This window comes from Aegilops tauschii, chromosome 5 (assembly GCF_002575655.3).
Source record: "Aegilops tauschii subsp. strangulata cultivar AL8/78 chromosome 5, Aet v6.0, whole genome shotgun sequence".
Classification (NCBI taxonomy): Eukaryota; Viridiplantae; Streptophyta; class Magnoliopsida; order Poales; family Poaceae; genus Aegilops; species Aegilops tauschii.
Window position 1 is genome coordinate 580325480 of NC_053039.3, and position 23981 is coordinate 580349460.

Consider the following 23981-nt stretch of genomic DNA (forward strand, 5'->3'; position numbering starts at 1 on the left):
GATTTCAGTAGTATATATCTCAAATTCCAGTGAAGCACACAATTAATACAAGATTTTCTAAGATATTTGTTAATTAATGGTTTCTATATATTTTGTATAACAAGAAGACATTAATGAATGATTTCAATATATTCCAGCAAAGCACGGAACTAATAAAAGATTTTTCTATATATAATAGTAAGATAGATGCTGATGAATGAAGACATTAATGAATGATTTTGATGTATATCTCGTATTCCAGCAAACCACGAAATTAAAAGCTACTTTTGTATACGTCCAGTACTACATTGAACGTGTTTTGTCTCTATGTATAATCGACGGTAGGTAGAGTACCACTCTACGCCCACGGCGAAAGAGCTCACGTCACCGCATGCATCACTCATACTGACAGCCCATCTCCCCCTACGCGTCCCCGGCCCCTCATCCGCGTGTTCCGTCCGCCCCATCAGTTTATTCCATTTGCTTCTCCCCGAAGGAATCCCAGCCCGGCTTCGCTCGTGCTTTACCTTGTTGGCTCTCTCTAACCTCCTCCTCCCGGTTGTTATGCCCGGAATCAAACCGTAGCCTAAGCTTCAGCGCGATCCTGATCCCCAGTTCGCCATGGATCGCCCGCCACATCTCGACATCGACCTAAACGCGCCGCCCCCGCCGTCGCCACCGCTATCGCCGGCGCCGGCGGATATCCAGTCGCCTCCCCGCGAGTTCGCTGCCGCCATCCCCGTTGTTGGTCCTCCTCCTCCTCCGCCGCCGCCGCCACCCCAGCTCCCGCCTGCCGCCAACGTGCAGGGCCACCTGCTGCTCCCTCACCAAGCCCGCGAGCTAGCGCTGGCGTACCATCGTGCGGAATCCTGGAGGTTAGCTGCTGCTACAGCCAGTGCGCCCGCGACCGCTGGTTCATCGGTGGAGGTGCCGCCACCGTCGGTTCTCCATTCACCCACTTTTGCTCCTCCGCCGCAGCCACCCCAGCTCCCGCCCCTCGCCAACGTCCACCTCATGCGTCCTCCGCCAATACCGTCGCCGCTGCCAGCCCCTGGCGTGGGGGTGCGGGGGCCTCCGGCGGCCGTGAATGAAGACTGGATGTGCCCGGAATATGCGATAGGAGCCGTCAACGCCCCAGACATCACCAGGCAGTTATGTCAGCTCCCTCTTGGTCATTTCCTTATGGTTTTACATCTGTTTTTGTTCAGTGAATTTTATACACATAGCTCTAAGAAGTAGATTGTTGTTCATGCCGACCGGAATTACTTGACCGTAGTAATTCCGGACGGAGGGAGTGCTTTTCAGATGGTAATGGTGAGTCCAATCAAGAACATGACATGATGGTTATATGGATCGTTGATGTTTGGTTTGCTACTTCTTATGATTACGCAGATGCACCTGCTATTAACATTGCATATGAATCTGGTGTGTTCTTTCGATTTTTCTGCTTTGCTTGACTGTTGATAACACCGAGATCTAAATGACTTGGTTTAAAATAAATGCTATAATTAGCAACTGGTACGTATTGCATCTTTCTTTAGTGGCTACTAAAATTAGGTATTACACTGAGTAATTCATGGTTGTTGCATGTTTCTCCCTCATTTACTACAAAGAACAGGGTATATGAGATATTGCAGCTAATCTAATGCTGTCACCATTTCATGGCAGTGAGGACATGCACAATGATAATTTTATTTTGTTCTAGTTGTGGTGCTAATTTGATTTGTGTTACTAGTTTACTGAAGTAGGACACCTGCATGTTTGGGTGACAGGTACATGCAGTTCAGCCTTAGGGAATTTTAAAATCACCATGACTTGCAATCTGTAGGAGAGAAATTTGTACCAAGATAGGCTTAACAAAGCCTAACAAAGAAGGCACCTAAACTCCTAGCAAAGAAGGAACCTAAACTCCTAGCTAGATAGGTTTACTGATGTTTGTTAAAAGAGACAAAAGGAGGGTGGCAGAGTGCTCACATGGTCGATGGTTGAATACACACTCATGTACCTATGGTGCCACCTACCCACAGAACTAGTTCTTTCGTATTCACATAATCCAGAAATCTTCTACAAGATTGAATAGCATCTACATTCTTGTTATGATTAGAATTTGTTGTGAGTCACAACATTGTGAACAGTATCCCTAACCTCTCTTGCAATACAATGTATGGGACATCAAACTGACATGCACTGTGTCTTTCTGCTAACATCCGTGCCTAACCTCTATCGCCATGGCAATCTATTTTGGTGCCTCTTGTGTAGTTATCGTCGCGTCATTGCTCCATATGAGTGGACACGACTCTTGTTGTTAGCTTTCTATCTTCAGATTTAGTATTGTCGGCCTTGACCTCTCGACCTCACTACACATTCTTTAGCTAGATCTCTAAAGGATCTTTTTAGTTGTCCATGGTAATTTGGTACTCCATCGAGTTCTTTATTTGTCTTCAACTTCATCCAAAGTCACAAAAATCTTAATTTTTTTATCTCCTTTAGCTAGTAATTTCATTGGATCGTCACAACCCTACGTTATTTGACCAATTGCATTGAATTATTTCCATTTCATTCTTCCCATGGCCCATCGTAATTAGATTGAGCATGGTCCAACTCCAATATCTTCTCTCGCTCGTGACTTGTTTTCCCTGAAGTTTTTCTTTTTCGACAAAGGGTGTTTTTTAACTCATAATGTAGCATTGAGTGATACAACCATAATGAGCACACACCCAACCTCTGCATAACTAAAATGCACACAACCACCACTACAGCCGCACACAAGGATCACATTGGGAAGAAGCAAAGTCATTAAGACCAAATCTATGTCAAGGTGAAAGAAAGAAAAGAAACGAAAACTAAAGCGACCAAACAACGATCGATGATATACAACGACAATCAACACCAACCATTTTTTACAACAAAGTACTATGAGAAGGATTATACAAAATAAACGCCCTCATCAAGGAAACAACATATAAGTGTCACCGCCACCGGATCCACCATCGAAGGCCAGATCATGGGTTTTCACCCTAAAGATAAAGTCCGAGCAAGTAAGCAATACCTTCAACGGGGTAATGACTCAAAAGCGCCGCCATTGCCAGGTATAAACAACCAAGGTTAGACTAAGGGTTTTCCCCCAGGAGCCAAGACCGAGTACTCCAGAAGCACCACCCAATCGAAGTCATCATATGTTATATCCTCCACTTTCCACGAACCCGGCAGCTACATATGTGCATGGTCATGACATGAGATGCCACACAAGAGATGACCATGCCCGCATGAGCACGCAGTCGAACCGCGAAAAGAACCGCTTCCCACAACACGACACATACTTTGATGAGGGTGGAAGGTCACATGCACCGCCCAAATCCCAAGTTTGAGATGATCAGGCATACTAACACCATCGTCGCAAGTGGCAGTAGATGCCCTATCTACACGAGACATCACCACATGCCGCCACTACCATCATCATTGCATGTGGCAGCAGATTACACACGAATCTTGCTGGATCTCGAAATCCAACCCTTCTAGCGACAATTTTCCGGCCGATGCCGCGTCCATGGAGGCAGCGCCAGTTAGCCAAGCATGAACGATAGTACCCAACAGCGCATCAGCCATATCGGGTGCGACATCTATTGCATGGCCACCGTCACACCCCCTTTGGTACACAGGCGATGGTCGCGACATCTGTTGCATTGCCACCACCTCATACCACCATGCCCTAACCTTGAAGAGGTGCTTTGGGAGCAGTGCTATCCCCTGCTAGATGAACAGGCTCTCCCGATTGAGGACATGGTGACTGTGCCGGCACCCTTTCCTCCGCCACTAGGGCGCGTGCGGAAAGAGAATGCCATCAGGAATAGGAAAGGTGTGCTGTAGCCCCCTGCCCATCCACGAACTGCTATCGCTGCTGCATTGAGTCATGTTATCGCAAAGTACATCATCAAGGACTACTGAATGAAAACAGGAACAGAGCCCTGCCACCAACGTCAACTACGTGTGCAAGCCTGGCTGCCACTCCTGGCCTCGACGAGGAGAGGATGCTCAAGAAGAGGGCTGCCTGAAAATGTGGATCGGCTGGCCGCCCGTGTTGCCTAGGCAGAGGATACAGGAACAATTTTGGTTTGTCGCCTAGGTAGCATTTATGTATAACCTTCTACGGAGTCCGTAACCATTGTGGTGGCTCAAAAATTATCGTCACTATATTTCTACTTGCGGCTGCTATTGCCATTTTTAACAATTTCCATTATTTTACATTAACGTGGCAACTCTTTCTTACACCTTATGTATAGATGGTCAATTGGTCTAACTCCTTATAACGGTTCGATTTGAGGTGTTAACTCATCTTTCTTTCCATTGTTCGACCAACTATAAACATAGTTATGATGTGAAAGTGGTATCGTCGTTGTGTGTGAACATTAAAGAGTAGGTACTTTCTAAAGACTTCGAGTAACAAACTCTCATGGTTTAACACTGGTAATCTTTGACCAACAGTGTCACTTGTATTTTCTGAGTTTAACGAGCCATGGCACAATTCTGTGCATCTTCATAGAAGGCTGAGTGGGACCTTATACACAACCGATTATTTAAGCTCGCGAGACATTAAATTTCAACACACGCATCGATGGTGATTCTTGGAGAGGTATGCCATGGTATCCCCCTATGTAGCCAATGGCATGTATGTGAACTTATATGTGACGATTTTGCCACACAAAGGGAATTACCTTAGGCCATGTAGGGGGGATGAACCAAGGAAGTGACATCATGCGAGCCATGTCATTGAGTAACCTCTTATAGTGAGTCGACAACCTACATACCAGAGGACTCCCATGTTGCAAGATCTATGGGAATCCTTGGGATCGAGGGTATACTCGGTTTGCTCAAGATCTCATTTTGCCATATTTTCGGGATTGAAGATGTTTCCTATTTACCGATATCTTCATGGTGAACTTGCTAACAGGCGTTTCCTACGTTGGCAGAAGAGCCTATGCTTGAGAGGAAAACAATAAACGATGAAGTAAAATTATCTCCCAAGGATACATCCTCTTCTCTTGACTTGTTCCTCGTCCTATTCAAGGAACAACCAACAACTTCCTTCGTATGACATTTACCACGCCATGAATGAAGATACATAATTTCCTTGTGCTCACCATAGATTTTGCCATCAAGTCTTCTTGGGAAAAGAAACAACAATATGGTGGTCATACCGACCCGTGGACACCTTTGAGGACATCAAACCGCCTAAAATATGTCATGACCATATAGGAGGGTGTGGTGGAAACATTGGCCACGATAAAGGAGCAACATATGGCATCGTGTGATATCTTGATGCCACCCTGCCACCAACACTCTCGGTCTTGGTGACCCACTGCCACCCTTGCCCACATTATGTCATTTGATCCTATTGTTCTACCATTGGTGTCTCCACCAAAGAATAGGAAGTATGATATGATTTCGTTATTAACGTCTTCACACCTTAGGATGTTATTCCTCATCGGGTGGTGTGGAGCATGATCCATTCCATGCATCCTATAGGTGCAAGTGCCGTGGATTTGATCGGATACTGCCCAGACCATGCCCTATACCACATTATTTTGTTGGACTCAGAAGTGGAGCGGATAGCACTAGGATTCATATACAAATACAGATGATGTCAGAGCTAGACTTGGCAGGATAGTTTACCGCCTCATTATGTTTAGGGATTTGATTTCTTCTAATCTATTTTTTCCCGGTCTTCTCTAGTCGAGTTCCTCTCGATCTCCTCTCACCACCATCTTCATCCCATTGTCGCCGCTGCATCCCCATGTTCTATCAGGTTCACTCGACAGCCGCTCCTCTCCATCGGGCCTGTTGGAAAGCCACTCTCGTGTGCCCCCGGTTGTCCACCCCACCTGTGTCCTTTTTGCCTGCCTGCACACTCCCATCAATTGTAAGTGGATATACAAGGTTAAAACTGGTTGTGATGGTTCTCTGGAGCGCACAAGGCTCGTCTTATTGCTCATGGCTTTTATCATGAGCATGGTCGTGCCTACGACGAGGCATTTGCTCATTTTGCCCACATAAACACAGTCTGCACCCTTGTCGTGGCTTCGGTTCGCCACTTGTTTGCCTCTCAACTTGATGTCAAGAATGCCTTCCCTAATTGTGGGTTATCCGAGGTCTGTATAAAAGGGCATCCATTAACCAAGTTATGTATGGAAAACCCAACAATCATATATTCTATTCTTCTTTTAACATGACAACCAACTAAAAAAATAGCGTGCTATTTCGGCCTTATAGTGTTGCTATAGCGCATCGGGAAGGGCCACATTATGTTTTACCTAATTTTCTCGCTACGATGCTAATCCGGTGCTAAACAAAAAGCGTTTTAGCGTTCACTCAGCCCATCTGATATTGACCCAACCCACTCTCACTCTGTGTCGCAGACGCAACGCATACAACAGTCCATTGACCTAATCTAGCCAACTCGTGACCCTCATTCCCCAATTTCCACTAGTTCGATGGCTCCTAACCTAGGGCGGCGGTGGCTCTTGAAGGGGAGCGACGGTGTAGTATTGTGACTCGTAAGTGAAGGAGACGACGGTGGTTCGTGAGCGGCAGCGGCTTCTCTTCATCCCGTCTCCAAGTAGCGGCGTCGGCCACGCCTCCAACTCCAGCAAGTCAGTGGCGCAGTGCCAATAATGCCAGCCAAGCCACCAGTGCCGGCAAGTCAGCCAGCAGGTGAGAGCATCCTCTCTTCATCCCGTCTCCAGGTTGCAGTGTCGGCCTCATTCTATTTCCTCCCCAAGTCCCCATCGGCGTCGCCGCCCTACTGCTCCTATCGCCGTGGCAGAGGAAGCTAGTCGCGCTGCACTTGCCGCCGGCATGTTGCTACTTGTCTCCAGCCGTTGCTATTTTTTCATTGAACAAAACATGTTGATTCTATGTTAGATCACCTATAGTGGAACTACACTTTCCTGTCTTTATTAGAAGTGCTTGGTATCAACCTAATGCTACATCTGTTGTGCTTGATGGAATCTTATTTAGGTGTGTCCACTTGTTCTCTCTTGTATTACTAATTTACTATTGCCTGTCCTCTGCAAGCCCAAACCACTTCTGAATCTGGGTATGAAAGGAACGTGCATGATTATGCCATGGATTGGACCTTATGCATGTATTGCTCCTGGAAAGAATGTAGTTGCTGAAATCCTTTATTTTTGGATATATTTGGCATTTTTTTTGCAAAATGCTATTTTTAGCATGCTATTAGCGCGCTATAACTTATGTAGCATCTGGAGAAGGGCGAAGCTATATTTGATTGCGTGCTATTTTTCGCGGGGATTGTGCTATTTTTTTCATTGATGACAACTCTCACATGGCTGCAAATTTTTCTGATCAGTTCATACACATTTTACCCAATTGTTAGCAAATGATGCCTTTCCTTTATTAAGCATTTCAATATCATATACAGCATATAAGATTATGCAAGCATTGTTTTTATATACATCCATTTCTTGTAAGACATACATGCTGGAACAGTGACGTGGAATTTGTTAAAACTACATGAAGTACCTTTAGTGGTTATTAAAACTGGAACAGTGCCATCGTTCTGTACAATGTTTAGTTATCTTGATGATTGTTGTTCTGTACCTTTTGTGATTATTATGGTGTTGAATTTTCTTAATTGAGTTGTCTTGGCATTTCAGTGTGTTTAGAAGTTTATAACCATAACAGTTGAATAGGTTGCACTCCAATAATTCTCAGTAGTACTGCAAATAAATTTTACAACAATCAAATCATTAATGTCCTTCCATTATTTTAGACTACTTTTATGTGCTATGCTGAAGACAATAAGCGCTGAAAGCATGCTTGCACTTTCTATAGCTGGTTCATTGTGTTACAGAGTATTCCTTCCATTATTCTACATGATGCTCGCTGTTTTATTGTCAAGTGGTTACTGTTTTGACTACTCTTGAAAGATCTGTTTGAAGGAAAAAACTTCTGATTTCTTGAAATTCTGTTTATTGGAAAGAAAATTAAAACTACAAGTAACCTGTGGCAACTAGCGATAAATTTTATAAACTGGACTGTTTTTGGGTGCTCTGAAGTAATAATATCAGAAATGTTATAGGAAGTTTTCTAATAACATTTGTTGTACAGACATTATCATCAGAAGAGAGTTAATATTTTCTTTTGATCCTCGCAGAGTAAGTGTTGCTGATGGAGCTCATTTGACTGAATTGGCGACTCCACATTTTGAGGGCATGCCGTTCAATCATACAACTCCTTTTGGTAAGAATATTAGAGCAATCATATGTACTGCAAGAGAGATGTATTTGCCTTTTGCTGGAGATTTAGGCAGCAATTTGCTGTGCTAACACCATCAAGGTCAACTTCTGCTTGCCCCCGTGTTCAGTGCATGTGTGGCCACTTAGGCGTAGTACGTTTTTATCCATGCAGGGAAATTTAATTCTAGTTCGAAAAAATTATGGGTCCTGCCACCGTTCTGAAGCTATAGCTGTCTGGTCTCTAAAGTAACTATTGACCATCATTGGTGGCGAATCTTATAAAAATCCACTTCTGGCTATCATGTTGCAGATGGGAATCACTTTATGCCAGCATTTGGTCTTCCTCATTGTTTTAACATGAGACAACAATTTCCTCCTGTGGATCAAAATTTCATTGCTGATGGAAACTTAGAACACAGGTCAAATCAAACACGCAGCAGAAGAGATTTTCCACAAACATCAGCATTGCCCAAGTTTTCTAAGAAGCACAAGTTTGGAAGTTCCAGCACTTCTATGGAGCCACCATAATTTCCGAAAGCAACAGCCCCGAGTCCTACAGAAGAAAGAAATCCACCAAAGCCTCCAAAATTTACTGCGGAAAATTGCAACCATCAACCACATCATCGCAACGCGAGTATCTCATTACCTATTTCAGATTCTGTATCTTCATCCCGTGTCCATTTTAGATGTTATTGTTTCCTACTTGTACACCCTTTGTTTCTTTATACTGCAGTTCTTTTATCCTACGTTCACTTTGGCGCTGATTTTGATAACACTGATTCGTTGTGTTGTTACTCTAGGTTGGCCTGCCTGTTCAATATCAAGATTTCTTCATAACTAACTTGGGAGAAATCGATAAACATGCAAGCTACCACAATTGCCACCAGATATGGCCAGTGGGTTTTACATCTTACTGGCATGATAGAGTTACTGGTTCACTATTTGAGTGTGAAGTGTGTGATCGAGGGAGTTTTGCGCCTTTGTTTAAGGTCAGAAGGTTACCATATGTTCAGTATTCCCCCTTCCAGAAGCCTCGACCATTCTCTCTCCGAATGGTGCAAGAGACGCCGCTGAAACAAAGGAAAGTAGCAGTTTTATTGGAGATACTGCTAATGATATGGATGATGATCTTTATATGATGATGGATATTCCCTCTGAGACCAACCAATATTTATTATCATGTCTTGCCAATGATACAGAGGATAAAAGGACTTCTTTGGGTTGCAATGATGTACAGAGTTCAAATATGATGTCACCAATACTATCATCAAATTCTGAGAATGTTCCACCAAGTAAAGAATGTTGGCACATGCCCGATCTCGACGCTGCTGTAGCCGAGTATTTCCGGCGATACACGCGTATGAGACTAGCTCAGAGTACTTTCCGAGCTAACCAGTTGGAGATGTGGACGATGAAACGTGCACGTATACCACAAGCAGCCTAGCAGGCTGCTGGATCGATTGCTTCACGCACGTACACGACTTAGTACATGCATGCACGTACGTACATGCCGCCGGGAAAACGCACGCACGCGAGAATACTGGAAGCCGGATTGATAGCAACAGGAGCGTGCGCTCCTGGTTATGGTATTACTTTGATCAGAGTTGCTTACACGGGGTTACAAGAGTATATATAGGAGCTAAAACTAACAGCACCTAGCCATGTAGGATTGGGATTCCTATACTATATACGGTGACTGTCCAAGTCCGAGCCGGACAAGGCTATACAGCGTGGTTAATTCCATCAAAGAAGCCAATATTAATGACCAGATTGGTGAGTTTACATTTCAGGCAGCATCATCCTCTTCAGTATGGGGGATGATTTCTTCTGCTATGGTGGAAGCTTGAGAAAAAATGTACAAGGAACATGGGCATCTGGTATCCTCCTGCACACATAGCAGAGAAAATCAAGTGAATTGCAAAAAAAAAACATTGACATTGAAGGATAGGGTTGCAGAAACCACAGTTCTACGATTTTGTGCCAAAACTCACTAATTCTGAGGCTATTTTTTGCAAAACACACTAGTCACCCGGTTCGTTGGTTTTAATCACGATTGTGAGAGATGGGTCCCGCCGAAAAGGATGATGTGGCACGACATAATGGATAGCAATTAGATAGAATATAAGGGACTACATTGTGAAAGGGCCTAAGAGGATAAGGTCAATTTTTTCATTTTGAAAAAGTGAGAATAAGGTTCTGATGCGCCGCTCGCTCGCGTCTGGCCGCCGCCGCCGCCACTCACTCACGCACGGCCGGTGCGCCTGCTGCTCGCTCGCGTCACCGCCGCTGCTGCTCTCTCCCGCCGGCGTCGCTGCTCGCTCACGCCTGGCCGCCTGCACCACTACTGCTGCTCGCACCGGCGCCTCTGCTACTTCTCTCTCCTGTCGTCATTGATGCTTGAGGATGCGATGGCCATGTTCCTCTACTGCGTCTAGGTGGACACCTGGGTCAAGGAGGCAGTTGAGCCTAGCGAACAGCGCGTTGGCATCGAGCGGGCCGCGGACAAGGCGGAAGACGCGACCCATGCGAACGTCGCGACGGGCGTCCGGTGCAAGTACGGCACGGTCGACCTCTGGTGCAAGTACGACGCAGACGGCCTCTGCCCACTCCTGGCGAAGAATGGGGCTACAGACGGGCTGTCTACCCAGCTGTGACGCCCTACCGACAGCAGGCAAGCGCCGATGGATCCACTCTTGCTGTGCTGTGCGCCGCGCCTCTCGCTCTGCGGCGCTCCAACGGTCTCGCTGTGCGGCGAGCCACAGCCTATCGACGCGGATGCGCCTTGCTTGCTCTGCGGCGCACCACCAATCATGTTGGGCGGCGAGCTACGGCCTCTCCACGGCTACATGCCTATCTTGATCCGCGGCGCTGAAGCGCCGTGCGTCAAGGGTCTGCTCAACCCTAGCAAAGACTGGCAGCACGACGTCGTCCTTCGCATTGCCGGGGACACCCTCAGCCTCAGCGGGCCGTGGCGCCTTCTCATTTTTCTCATAAAGGAGGTTGATGGCAGAGGCGGCGCTTCGATGGGTTGACATGCTTGAAATGTAGAGGTGCTATAGGCTGCGCTTGTTGCCTCGTTGTGTCGCGTGCCGCCTAGATTTATGCGCAATATCGCTGGGTGACGGCGGGAAATCGATGACGAAGTAGCGGAAAATGGTGGCGTGTTCATAAAACACCATCAAATAATGGAAACTTAGCATAGAGCTAGCACGACGCGTGCGGCCCCCCTGCTCGCCCAAGCCCGTGATCCATATACTTGTGTGCCCAACATAACACACTATTCACACTAAAGAATATTGTTCTGTACACAGAGAGCAGATGTTGTGTAGACTGAGCAAATAATGGCAAACAATTAAACTAATGAACAGGTCGATGATGATTTCAAGAATGGCAAACAATAATTTAGCATCAAGCGTTGTTTGCCAAGAAACCACACAACTTATTAGCAGGAAATGTCTGTGTTATTATCGGTCTTCCCACACAATTAGCCAGTGCACTCATGTCCGCTGCCCGCGTGCACCTCACCGTTGAGCACTTGCTTGCTCGGGATAAGTACAAAGTGGTCGGCATCAACCTCCGGTAGACCAGAGGTCATCGCGGGATAGGTCAGAAGGTTGTCGTCGCCCAGTTGTGCGTGCACCATCATGTTCTCATCTACCACTTGTTGGGGAACGTTGCATGAAAAAAAATCTACGCACACGCAAGATCTATCCATGGAGATGCATAGCAATGAGAGGGAAGAGTGTGTCTACGTACCCTCATAGCCCGTAAGCGGAAGTGTTTAGTAACGCGGTTGATGTAGTCGAACTTCTTCGCGATCCAACCGATCAAGTACCAAATGTACGACACCTCCACGTTCAGCACACGTTCAGCTTGGTGACATCCTCGCCTTATTCCTGAGTAATATTCAATGGGGCGATAGAAATGTCCATATTCCTGAGTAATATTCAATGGAACGATGCAATTGCACTGCAGTGTCATGGATTCACTCTGCCGCTTCAACATCTCATTATCCTGCAGCGATGGAAATGAGCATCAGCAAGGCATATAAATATAGTGAATAAATGGAGAGGAAGCATAAGCTCAGATGGTACAGGAGACTGGGACTAAGATTCTGATACAACGAGAATATGCACTGAAATTTGCCCCAAAATTACGTTTTGCAACTCTTCAAATCTCTTGGTTGAAGCAGACAATGAGATCTCAACCTACTCCCTCCTGTGAGAAACAGCCTCCCCTCAACTTCTTAGCATCTGCATGAAAAAAGAGGGGAAGTTACTGTACATTTGCAAGAAAAATAAGAAACCAAAATAGAAAAGGAGTTTCTTGGGGAAAAACCACAATCCTTCATGTGTGAAGAAAGAATATAATGATTTAAATTGTAAGGAAAGGATTAGTATATGTAAGGCTAGTTGTTTGGTAAAAATAGATAAGCAGGCTTGTAATTTGAGGTCTGAACCTCACCTAGAAAAGGTAAGTAGACAAAAGAGAAGTTGAGAGTCTTGCTCCAAGTGCCACTGAAATCTGTCATAAAACAAAAAAAAAAGTGCACGTACGAAGAATAGCTCCATTGAGGGGTTCTTTCCTTGAAAAAAGCGCACCCCTCCGCCGATCGAGCAACGGGCTGCCGCTGCGTCGCCCCGTCGAGCTGTATCGCCGCCGCCGGGTGGTTCTCTCTACGGCTACCCGACCCGCGAGCAGCCGCTGCATTGCCCCTTAGGGTCGTAGCGTCGCAGCACGCGGTCCCCGCGGCTGCACTGACTCATGCACCGCTGCTGTGTCACCCCTTCGGGCTGCAGCATCGTAGCACGTGGTCCATGCCGCCGCCCCGAGGTCTTCACGCCGTGGCCCCGACCCGCCTGATCTCGCTGCGTTGCCCCTTCGAGCCTTAGCACCGAGGCCCGCGGTTCACCAGCCGTCCCCGCTCGTCGACTTCCCGTGGTATGCGTCGCGGCGCCTCCCTTGGCGCGAGAACGTCACCATCTGCACCGGTTTTGTTATGCTGTCGGGTTCCACGCCTACTTCGAGCACCGCCGCCGCACCGCTAACCTAGCCGTCGCCGCCGCCGTCAGACCTCCGCCGTTGCTCTTTCTCGGCCGCTGCTACCCCCGAAGCCACCGCCGCCCGTCCAACCCCTAAACCCTAAACCTTTGTAGTCCAAGTAAATCATGTATTCCTATATATATACCTATGAGACTCAAGCAATAATTCAACGATTCCATCAATTCCTCTCTATCCCTTCTTCATGTGGGAGCAGGTTGCACGACAGATGCAACGGGAGTAGGTTGTCGTGCAGCAGCACGCCGGCGCCATTGACGAGCTCGAGGTTGATGTCTTTGGCGGCCATGTGCAGCGCCGTTTGCTCCTTATCAACCTGAAGCACGATGTCACCATGTTCAGAGACGACGGAGCACGAGAGCAAGAGCTCAGACCCCTTGCTTGTCTCATGTGCTGCTGTACAACAACCTGCCCCGTTGCATCCGGCATGCCGCATGTACCCTGCTCCCACCAATAGCCATCTCAGTGTACCAAATCTCCGGAACCACCTGGCACAGCACAAACCGGCCAGGCTAAGCACAGAGTACCTCCATGAGGTTCCTAACGATTTGACCATGCCAGTGTGTACAACACCAAGTGAACCACGACATCAATCCTCATACTCAAGAATTTTTTTGTAAAACAAAATATTTGTGTCACATTTTAGATACTACCTCCGTTCGTAAATATAAGTCTTTGTAGAGATTCTAATATTAATATGAACTACATACAGATGTATGTCGACATAGTTTAGAGTGTACAAAGATTTACATTTAGGAACAGAGGGAGTACATTCTTTCTCCATATTTGATAATGATTAATTATTTAGAACTTACATGTGCTCTAACTGGAGCCATGAATAAAAAATAACAATTAGAGGAATAGTTATTCTAATGTTCATTAAACATGCAAATGTGATCACATTGAAGTGTTCGCATTGTTTATTTAGAGAAACATCCATAGTAAAATGATTATGTTGTTCTTATATTCCTTTTAGATATTTATTTACCAGTAACTATTAACATCTGATCATTAAAGATTAAGAAACTATTAGTCACAATGACAATAACACGTTTATAACAGTTCTCACATAGAAATAAATTGATATAGCATCTTCTTATAGTTTAATAGATATTTATAAATGTTTTTTACATATCTTATAAGATTATCAATATTAATAAACAATTATTACAAATATTTCTTTATATAATATAGATATTAATAAATCATTTCCATATATTTCTTATAAGAAGACATTAATGAATGCTTTTCAGTATACTTCCTGTGTTCCAGCAAATCATAAAATATATTTTTTAATAAGATATATTTTAATAAATTATTTATATAAATATATATTTCTGACAAGAAGACATTAATAACTGATTTTCAATATATTTCTTGTATACCAGCAAAGCACACAATTAATACAAGATACTCCAACATGAGTATACGTTAATAAGTTATTTCTATATATTTCGTATAATAAGAAGATTAATGAACAATTTCAATATATTTCTTGTTTTCAAACAAAGCATAGAATTAATACAAAAAATTTCTATATACTATAAGATGGATGCCAATTAATGTATAAATTAATGAGTGATTTCAGTGTATATCTCATATCACAGCAAAGCACACATTGAAAGCTGCTTTTGCATACATTACCAGTACTACACTGAACGTATTTTGTCTCTGTGTACAACCGACAGCAGATGCAGCCAACACCAACCGACGGCAGAGCACCGCGCCCCGCTCCACGGGCGAAAGAGCTCGCGTCACTGCACCACTCACTGACAGTCCATCTCCACCTAAGCGTCCCTGGCCTCTCGTCCACGTGTTCAGTTCGCCCCGTCTATTTCTTCTCCTTTCCTTCTCCCCGGAGGAATCCCTCCCATTATCCCAGCCCCGCTTTGCTCATGAGCTTCCGATTTACCTTTTTCGATCTCTAACCTCCTCCTCCCTCCCTCCCCCGTCGCTATGCCCGTAATTGCACCCGTCGCAAATAATGGTGGCCCTCGTCGCTCTCTAACCTGGTTCGTCGGTGGAGGTGCCCCCATCAGCGCACCACCCTGGAGTAGTGGGGTGGGGGAAGAACCCATGCCCGTCGTGCGGCCTCTCCGAGTTGTCGCGGGCCACCATTATTTGCGACGCCTGCGAACGTGGGTTCCCCGAATCCTGCGTCCACGTCTTGGGTCCGCTTATGCGCCAACCTCCGCCACCACCGCTGTCCAGCCGCCCTGGTGTGCAGGTGCGGCGGCCTCTGGTAGCGGTGACCCAGGACTGGATGGGCAAGAGGGGTCAAATTCTGGTCAAAATTGTGTTGCAGGTAGTATGGGTGATGAAATTGTGTCAAAATCAAAGGAGCCAGCCCCTGATACTAATACTACTTCCTGTGAGGAAGCATCATCTTCTACAGCAGTCAAGCCAACAAGATTGCTAGCTGTTAACGGTGGCTTGGTTCCGCAGTCATCACTGAGGCCTGTTACAGAAAGAAACTCTCATATCCTGAAGCAGCAAAAGATCAATTTGCTTCATATAGATGCAGCGTTGCCTGAGGAAGCTTTGAGAGCCTCAAGGTCTCAACAAATTAGAAGGCGTTCATGGCGTGCTTTTGTCAAGCATGCACAATCAATATCCGAGGTGACTCACTTGATCTGTTATATTTGTTCACCTTCGGACGTACCGCCGAAAATATCTATCTATCTGTAGTACAGTAGTGTTTATTACAGTATTTCTGTGCTGATTATCTAGCTAGTGTCCATTAAGACCTGTCTAATATCATCATCTCCATTCAAAATAAATGCTTGAGAGCGTTGATATTTATTATCCATTGCACTGATTGATAATCGTATCTATTCTATGCCTCTTCCAGATGGTAGTGGCGACCAGTGTGTTGGAGAGTATGATAAAATCTGAGTTCCTGAAGAATGATTGTTGGTACTGGTCCTCCTCTCAGGATCTACACTCTCGACGACTGTATCATGTACACCAAGGAGCCTAACATCGTGCTGGCTATAAAGGTTTTAAACAAGGGGAGGACGAGGAAAGAACCAGAACCATCGGTGTCATAATCTGCGCCGCTTGATCTGCTGTATACCCCAAACTTAAGATGTTCTGCAGAGCAGTGCAAAACAATTTGATAATGTGGTGTAGATAGAGATGTTATAGACAGTCTTCCGTTATGTGGTCCCTTGAGACTATAGGGCTAGCTTTGATTCTGGTGTTCCTGCAACGCTGCAGCCTTGACCGTTCATTTTAATAAGTCATATTTACCAGACTATAGTTGTGCGCCTTACTTATGTTAGGGCCAACGAAGAAGGAAAACGCGTTGTTTCTATTAGCAAATAAGCCACGGCTGGCATGTGCAGTGCGTGTGTGCGCGCGCAGGGCATGTCGGGTCCTGGCCATGGCCATGTCGAGTCCGTGGTGTGTGCGTGGTGCGGGGTGTGCGGGGTGTGCGGGCTCTAATCGCGTGTAAGTAGGCCTAGGTAATTAGTGGATCACGGGGGTGATCGTGCAGATCGCTGCAGGCTCGCCACGACCCGTGCGTGTACGTGCGTGTAGTGGGCGCGAGCAGAGCGGGCCGATCGGGCGCCCGGCTGGGTAGGAGGCGTGGGGATCATGCCCCAGCGCGCACGCACACGGCCCACACGGCGAAGCCTTCGCCAATTATTGTTCTCGGCCAAGGGTACTCAGTCCGAATCCTACGGGCAAAGTTGAGTTTGCCGAGAACCAGAACACGGGAACTCGGCAAAGTCTTTGCCCAGAGCTGAAACGGGGATTCGGCACAAAAAAAAAAGACTTCACGGGCCGGACGGAGACGGTGGCTGCCACGTGGCTGAAACTTTGCTGAGTACGTGCCGTAGGCACTTGGCAAAGAAGAAAGCGCATGAGTGAGGCACGTCGACACAATTATTTAGTTTCCAGAAATAGATCTCGCCAAACGATGTAATTCCCAAGTTTGTGTTTGCCGAGTGGCCCACTAGGCGATATGGAGCCCAGGCATGCCCCAGGTGCCCGTGTTTGCCGAGAGCCTTGACTTTACACTCGTCAAAGAAATGAACCATGCTTTCAGAGAAGGACACGTGGCTTTTTCGCTGAGTTGTGTTCTCGGCAATCCTCCTTTACCGAGTGGCAAACTCGGCAAAGATATGTCATATTTTATGTTTTATTTGTTTCTGCATCTGCCCTGGAACAAAAGACATATACACAGCAAAATTTTGTCCCCTGACAGTACCACGTCATGGGCAATGCACAAGCATCATAAAAAGTTCAATATTCTTCATCAAATTAACTAAAGCATCATACCAAGTCTAAACTTATTCATCAAACTAACTAAAGCATCATTACAAGTCTCAAATAGTCGCTAAAACCTCAATGTGACCCATTTGTCTTACATGGACCACACAAGCATCAAACAGATAAAGATCAAAAGTGGGACAGAGAGATATTCATCCACTTCCACCAGGTCTGATTTCTCCCTACTTGGAGCAAATACATGGAGTAAGCATGCTCTGCCTCCTCTCTAGTATCATACCCTTTGTAGCAATTGTCTATGTAATGATTGACTTGTTCATGGCATGCTTCCCATGAATCATAAACTCCTGGATGTCCACCTGAGTACACCACATACCACCTCATCTCTATAGAAGAGAGAATACCAAAATTTCAACAAATAACAAAGTGTTAGAAAACCACATACATGAAGACATATATATATAAGCAATATAAGGCTTCATGATTCATATACCAAAAGCATCAGAAGTTGTCATCCGACTCCACATCATCATCTACAAAAGTACACCATCCCTACATCATTGTCAAGCTATCAACCACACTACTAAGAGAATGGTGTTGGGGAACGCAGTATTTCAAAAAAATTACCTACGATCACGCAAGATCTATCTAGGAGATGCATAGCAACGAGCGGGGAGAGTGTGTCCACGTACCCTTGTAGAACGAAAGCAGAAGCGTTTAGTAACGCGGTTGATGTAGTCGAACGTCTTCGAGATCCAACCGATCCAAGCACCGAACGTACGGCACCTCCGCGTTCAGCACACGTTCAGCTCGATGACTTCCCTCGAGCTCTTGATCCAGTTGAGGACGAGGGAGAATTTCGTCAGCACAACGGCGTGGCGACGGTGATGATGAAGTTACCGGCGTAGGGCTTCGCCGAAGCACTACGACGATATGACCGAGGTGTGTAACTGTGGAGGGGGGCACCGCACACGGCTAATAGAAGACTTGGTGTGCCTTTGGGGTGCCCCCCTCCCACGTATATAAAGGAGGGGGGAACAGGAGGCCGGCCCAAGGGGGGCGCGCCATAGGGGGGAGTCCTACTTGGACTCCCGGTCCAAGTAGGATTCGCCCCCTTCCTATTCCCACTACGAGAAGGAGGGAAGGAGGAAGAGGAGAGAAGGAAGGAGGGGGGCGCCGCCCCCACCCCTTGTCCAAATTGGATTGGCAAGGGGGGGCACGCGCCACCTCCTGGCCGGCCCTCTCTCTTCTCCACTAAGGCCCATGGTGGCCCATTAACCTCCCTGGGGGGTTCCGGTAACCCCCGGTACTCCGAAACGACCCGAACCATTCTGGTGTCCGAATGTAACCTTCCAATATATGAATCTTTACCTCTCGACCATTTATAGACTCCTCGTCATGTCCGTGATCTCATCCGGGACTCCGAACAAACTTCGGTCATCAAATCACATAACTCATAATACAAATCATCATCGAACGTTAAGCGTGCGGAACCAACGGGTTCGAAAACTATGTAGACATGACCGAGACACATCTCCGGTCAATAACCAATAGCGGAACCTGGATCCTCATATTGGCTCCTGCATATTCTACGAAGATCTTTATCGGTCAAACCGCATAATAACAACATACGTTTTTCCCTTTGTCATCGGTATATTACTTGCCCGAGATTCGATCGTCGGTATCACCATACCTAGTTCAATCTCGTTGCCGGCAAGTCTCTTTACTCGTTCCGTAATACATCATCCCGTAACTAACTTATTAGTCACATTGCTTGCAAGGCTTATAGTGATGTGCATTACCGAGAGGGCCCAGAGATACCTCTCCGATACACGGAGTAACAAATCCTAATCTTGATCTATGCCAACTCAACAAACACCATCGGAGACACCTGTAGAGCATCTTTATAATCACCCAGTTACGTTGTGACGTTTGATAGCATACAAGGTGTTCCTCCGGTATTCGGGAGTTGCATAATCTCATAGTCAGAGGAGCATGTATAAGTCATGAAGAATGCAATAGCAATAAAACTAAACGATCATTAATGCTAAGCTAACGGATGGGTCTTGTCCATCACATCATTCTCTAATGATGTGATCCCGTTCATCAAATGACAACACATGTCTATGGTCAGGAAACATAACCATCTTTGATTAACGAGCTAGTCTAGTAGGGGCATATTAGGGACACTCTGTTTGTCTATGTATTCACACATGTACTAAGTTTCCGGTTAATACAATTCTAGCATGAATAATAAACATTTTTCATGATATAAGGAAATATAAATAACATCTTTATTATTGCCTCTAGGGCATATATCCTTCAGTCTCCCACTTGCACTAGAGTTAATAATCTAGATTACATAGTAATGATTCTAACACCATGGAGTCTTGGTGTTGATCATGTTTTGCTCGTGATAGAGGCTTAGTCAACGGGTCTGCAACATTCAGATCCGTATGTATCTTGCAAATCTCTATGTCCCCCTCCTTGACTTGATCGTGGATGGAATTGAAGGGTCTCTTGATGTGTTTGGTTCTCTTGTGAAATCTGGATTCCTTCTCCAAGGCAATTGCTCCAGTATTGTCACAAAAGATTTTCATTGGACCCGATGCACTAGGTATGACACCTATATCGGATATGAACTCCTTCATCCAGACTCCTTCATTTGCTGCTTCCGAAGCAGCTATGTACTCCGCTTCACACGTAGATCCCGCCACGACGCTCTGCTTGGAACTGCAACAACTGACAGCTCCACCATCCAATATAAATACGTATCTGGTTTGTGACTTAGAGTCATCCGGCTTAGTGTCAAAGCTTACATCGATGTAACCGTTTACGACGAGCTCTTTGTCACCTCCATAAACTATCCTTAGTCCCTTTCAGGTATTTCAGGATGTTCTTGACCGCTGTCCAGTGATCCACTCCTGGATTACTTTGGTACCTCCCTGATAAACTAATAGCAAGGCACACATCAGGTCTGGTACACAGCATTGCATAGATGATAGAACCTATGATTGAGGCATAGGGAATGAGTTTCATTTTCTCTCTATCTTCTACAGTGGTCGGGCATTGAGTTTGACTCAACTTCACACCTTGTAACACAGGCAAGAACCCTTTCTTTGACTGATCCATTTTGAACTTCTTCAAAACGTTATCAAGGTATGTACTTTGTAAAAGTCCAATTAAGCATCTTGATCTATCTCTATAGATTTCGATGCCCAATATAAGCAGCTTCATCGAGGTCTTTCATTGAAAATTCTTATTCAAGTGTCCTTTTATGCTATTCAGAAATTCAGTATCATTTCCGATCAACAGTATGTCATCCACATATAATATTAGAAATGCTATAGAGCTCCCACTCACTTCTTGTAAATACAGGCTTCTCCAAAAGTTTGTATAAAACCATATGCTTTGATCACACTATCAAAGCGTATATTCCAACTCCGAGAGGCTTGCACCAGTCCATAAATGGATCGCTAGAGCTTGCAAATTTTAGCTAGGGATCATCTTATTTATGCTACCGTCGTTCTAAGCAAATAAGATGTAAACATGACAAACATCACATGCAAATCATAAAGTGACATGATATGGCCAATATCATCTTGCGCCTTTTGATCTCCATCTTCGAGGCATGGCATGATCACCTTCGTCACCGGCATGACACCATGATCTCCATCATCGTGTCTTCATGAAGTTGTCTCGCCAACTATTACTTCTACTACTATGGCTAACGGTTAGCAATAAAGTAAAGTAATTACATGGCATTTTTCATTGACACGCGGGTCATACAATAAATGAAGACAACTCCTATGGCTCCTGCCGGTTGCCATACTCATCGACATGCAAGTCGTGATTCCTATTACAAGAACGTGATCAATATCATACATCACATATATATAATTCATCACATCCTTTTGGCCATATCACATCACATGGCATACCCTGCAAAAACAAGTTAGACGTCCTCTAATTGTTGTTGCATGTTTTACGTGGCTGCTATGGGTTTCTAGCAAGAACGTTTCTTACCTACGCAAAAGCCACAACGGTGATATGCCAATTGCTATTTACCCTTCATAAGGACCCTCTTCATTGAATCCGATCCGACTAAAGTGGGAGAGATAGACACCCGCTAGCCACCTTATTCATCAAGTGCATGTCAGTCGGTGGAACCTGTCTCACGTAAGAGTACGTGTAAGGTCGGCCCGGGCCGCTTCATCCCACAATGCCGCCGAATCAAGATAAGAGTAGTAACGGCAAGAAAATTGAACAAATCATCGCTCACAACTACTTTGTGTTCTACTCGTGCATAGAATCTACGCATAGACCTAGCTCATGGTGCCACTGTTGGGGAACGTAGTAATAATTCAAAATTTTCCTACGTGTCACCAAGATCAATCTAGGAGATGCTAGCAATGAGAGAGAGGGAGTGCATCTTCGTACCCTTGAAGACCGCTAAGCGGAAGCGTTACAAGAACGCGGTTGATGGAGTCGTACTCGCGGCGATTCAAATCGCAGAAGATCCGATCTAGCGCCGAACGGACGGCGCCTCCGCGTTCAACACACGTACAGCCCGGGGACGTCTCCTCCTTCTTGATCCAGCAAGGGGAGAGGAGAAGTTGAGGGAGAACTCCGGCAGCACGACGGTGTGGTGGTGGAGCTTGTGGTATTCCTGCAGGGCTTCGCCAAGCTCTACGGAGGAGAAGGAAGAGTTAGAGGAGGGAGGGGCTGTGCAGGGAAGGGGTGCGGCTGCCCTCTCTCTCCCTCACTATATATAGGGGGAAGGGGGGTGGAGGAGGCTCTCTAGGGTTCCCTAGGGGAGGGGCGGCGGCCACAGGGGAAACCCTAGATGGGTTTGGGCGCCCCCACCCCTAGGAAACTTGCCCCCCAAGCCAAAGGGGAGGCGGCCCTAGGGGAGGCGCCCCCACCTCTCCAGGTTACGTGAGAGGGGTTGGGAGGGGCGCACAGCCCCTTAGTGGGCTGGTGTGCCCCCTCCCCTTGGCCCATAAGGCCCCCCAACGCTTGCCGGGGCCTCCGAAACACCTTTCGGTCACGCTGGTCGTCACCCGGTACTCCCAGAACAATTCCGGACTCCAATACCCTTCGTCCAATATATCGATCTTCACCTCCGGACCACTCCGGAGTTCCTCGTCACGTCCGAGATCTCATCCGAGACTCCGAACAACCTTCGGTAACGACATACTATTTCCCATAACAACTCTAGCGTCACCGAACCTTAAGTGTGTAGACCCTACGGGTTCGGGAACCATGTAGACATGACCGAGACGTTCTCCGGCCAATAACCAACAGCGGGATCTGGATACCCATGTTGGCTCCCACATGTTCCACGATGATCTCATCGGATGAACCACGATGTCGGGGATTCAATCAATCCCGTATACAATTCCCTTTGTCCACCGGTATGTTACTTGCCCGAGATTCGATCGTCGGTATCCCAATACCTCGTTCAATCTCGTTACCGACAAGTCTCTTTACTCGTTCCGTAACGCATGATCCCGTGGCTAACTCATTAGTCACATTGAGCTCATTATGATGATGCATTGCTGAGTGGGCCCAGAGATACCTCTCCGTCATATGGAGTGACAAATCCCTGTCTCGATTCGTGCCAACCCAACAGACACTTTCGGAGATACCTGTAGTGCACCTTTATAGCCACACAGTTACGTTGTGACGTTTGGTACACCCAAAGCATTCCTACGGTATCCGGGAGTTGCACAATCTCATGGTCTAAGGAAATAATACTTGACATTAGAAAAGCTCTTAGCAAACGAACTACACGATCTTGTGCTGTGCTTAGGATTGGGTCTTCTCCATCACATCATTCTCCTAATGATGTGATCCCGTTATCAATGACATACAATGTCCGTGGTCAGGAAACCATAACCATCTATTGATCAACGAGCTAGTCAACTAGAGGCTTACTAGGGACATGTTGTGGTCTATGTATTTTCACATGTATTACGGTTTCCAGTTAATACAATTATAGCATGAACAATAGACAATTATCATGAACAAGGAAATACAATAATATCCATTTTATTATTGCCTCTAGGGCATATTTCCAACATCTAGGGCATATTTCCTTCAGTCTCCCACTTGCACTAGAGTCAATAATCTAGATTACATAGTAATGATTCTAACAACATGGAGTCTTGGTGTTGATCATGTTTTGCTCATGAGAGAGGCTTAGTCAACTGGTCTGCAACATTCAGATCCATATGTATCCTGCAAATATCTATGTCTCCCTCCTTGACTTGATCGCGGATGGAATTGAAGCGTCTCTTGATGTGTTTGGTTCTCTTGTGAAATCTGGACTCCTTCTCCAAGGCAATTGCTCCAGTATTGTCACTAAAGATTTTCATTGGACCCGATGCACTAGGTATGACACCTAGATCGGATATGAACTCCTTCATCCACACTCCTTCATTTGTTGCT

General features: G+C 45.9%; 1 protein-coding gene and 1 long non-coding RNA gene across 4 annotated transcripts; both read left to right on the top strand.

Annotated features, from left to right (window-relative positions):
- Positions 1–403: 403 nt before the first annotated feature.
- Positions 404–9534, top strand: LOC120964210 (uncharacterized). 3 transcript variants are annotated; one of them, XM_045229407.2, is made up of 4 exons: positions 404–1130; positions 8153–8238; positions 8654–8868; positions 9035–9534. In XM_045229407.2, exons 1-4 carry the CDS (start codon positions 601–603, stop codon positions 9371–9373), a joined length of 1170 nt encoding a protein of 389 aa, XP_045085342.1. In that variant the 5' UTR covers positions 404–600; the 3' UTR covers positions 9374–9534. The 3 variants fall into 3 exon arrangements, with proteins under 3 accessions (XP_045085342.1, XP_073354620.1, XP_045085343.1); XM_073498519.1 differs by having other exon boundaries at positions 405–1130; positions 8654–9534; XM_045229408.2 differs by having other exon boundaries at positions 407–1130; positions 8545–9534.
- Positions 9535–15128: 5594 nt separating this feature from the next.
- On the top strand, positions 15129–16553 carry LOC109769145 (uncharacterized). Its single transcript, XR_012183510.1, has 2 exons — positions 15129–15911; positions 16144–16553. It is a non-coding gene; the product is annotated as an uncharacterized lncRNA (long non-coding RNA).
- Positions 16554–23981: the final 7428 nt, after the last annotated feature.

Coding starts and splice junctions, on each gene's coding strand:
- LOC120964210 (XM_045229407.2), top strand. CDS start 601: ATGGATCGCCCGCCACATCTCGACATCGACCTAAACGCGCCGCCCCCG. Junction 8,239..8,653: donor CAATCATACAACTCCTTTTG/GTAAGAATATTA, acceptor CTTAGAACACAG/GTCAAATCAAACACGCAGCA. Junction 8,869..9,034: donor ACCACATCATCGCAACGCGA/GTATCTCATTAC, acceptor TTGTTACTCTAG/GTTGGCCTGCCTGTTCAATA.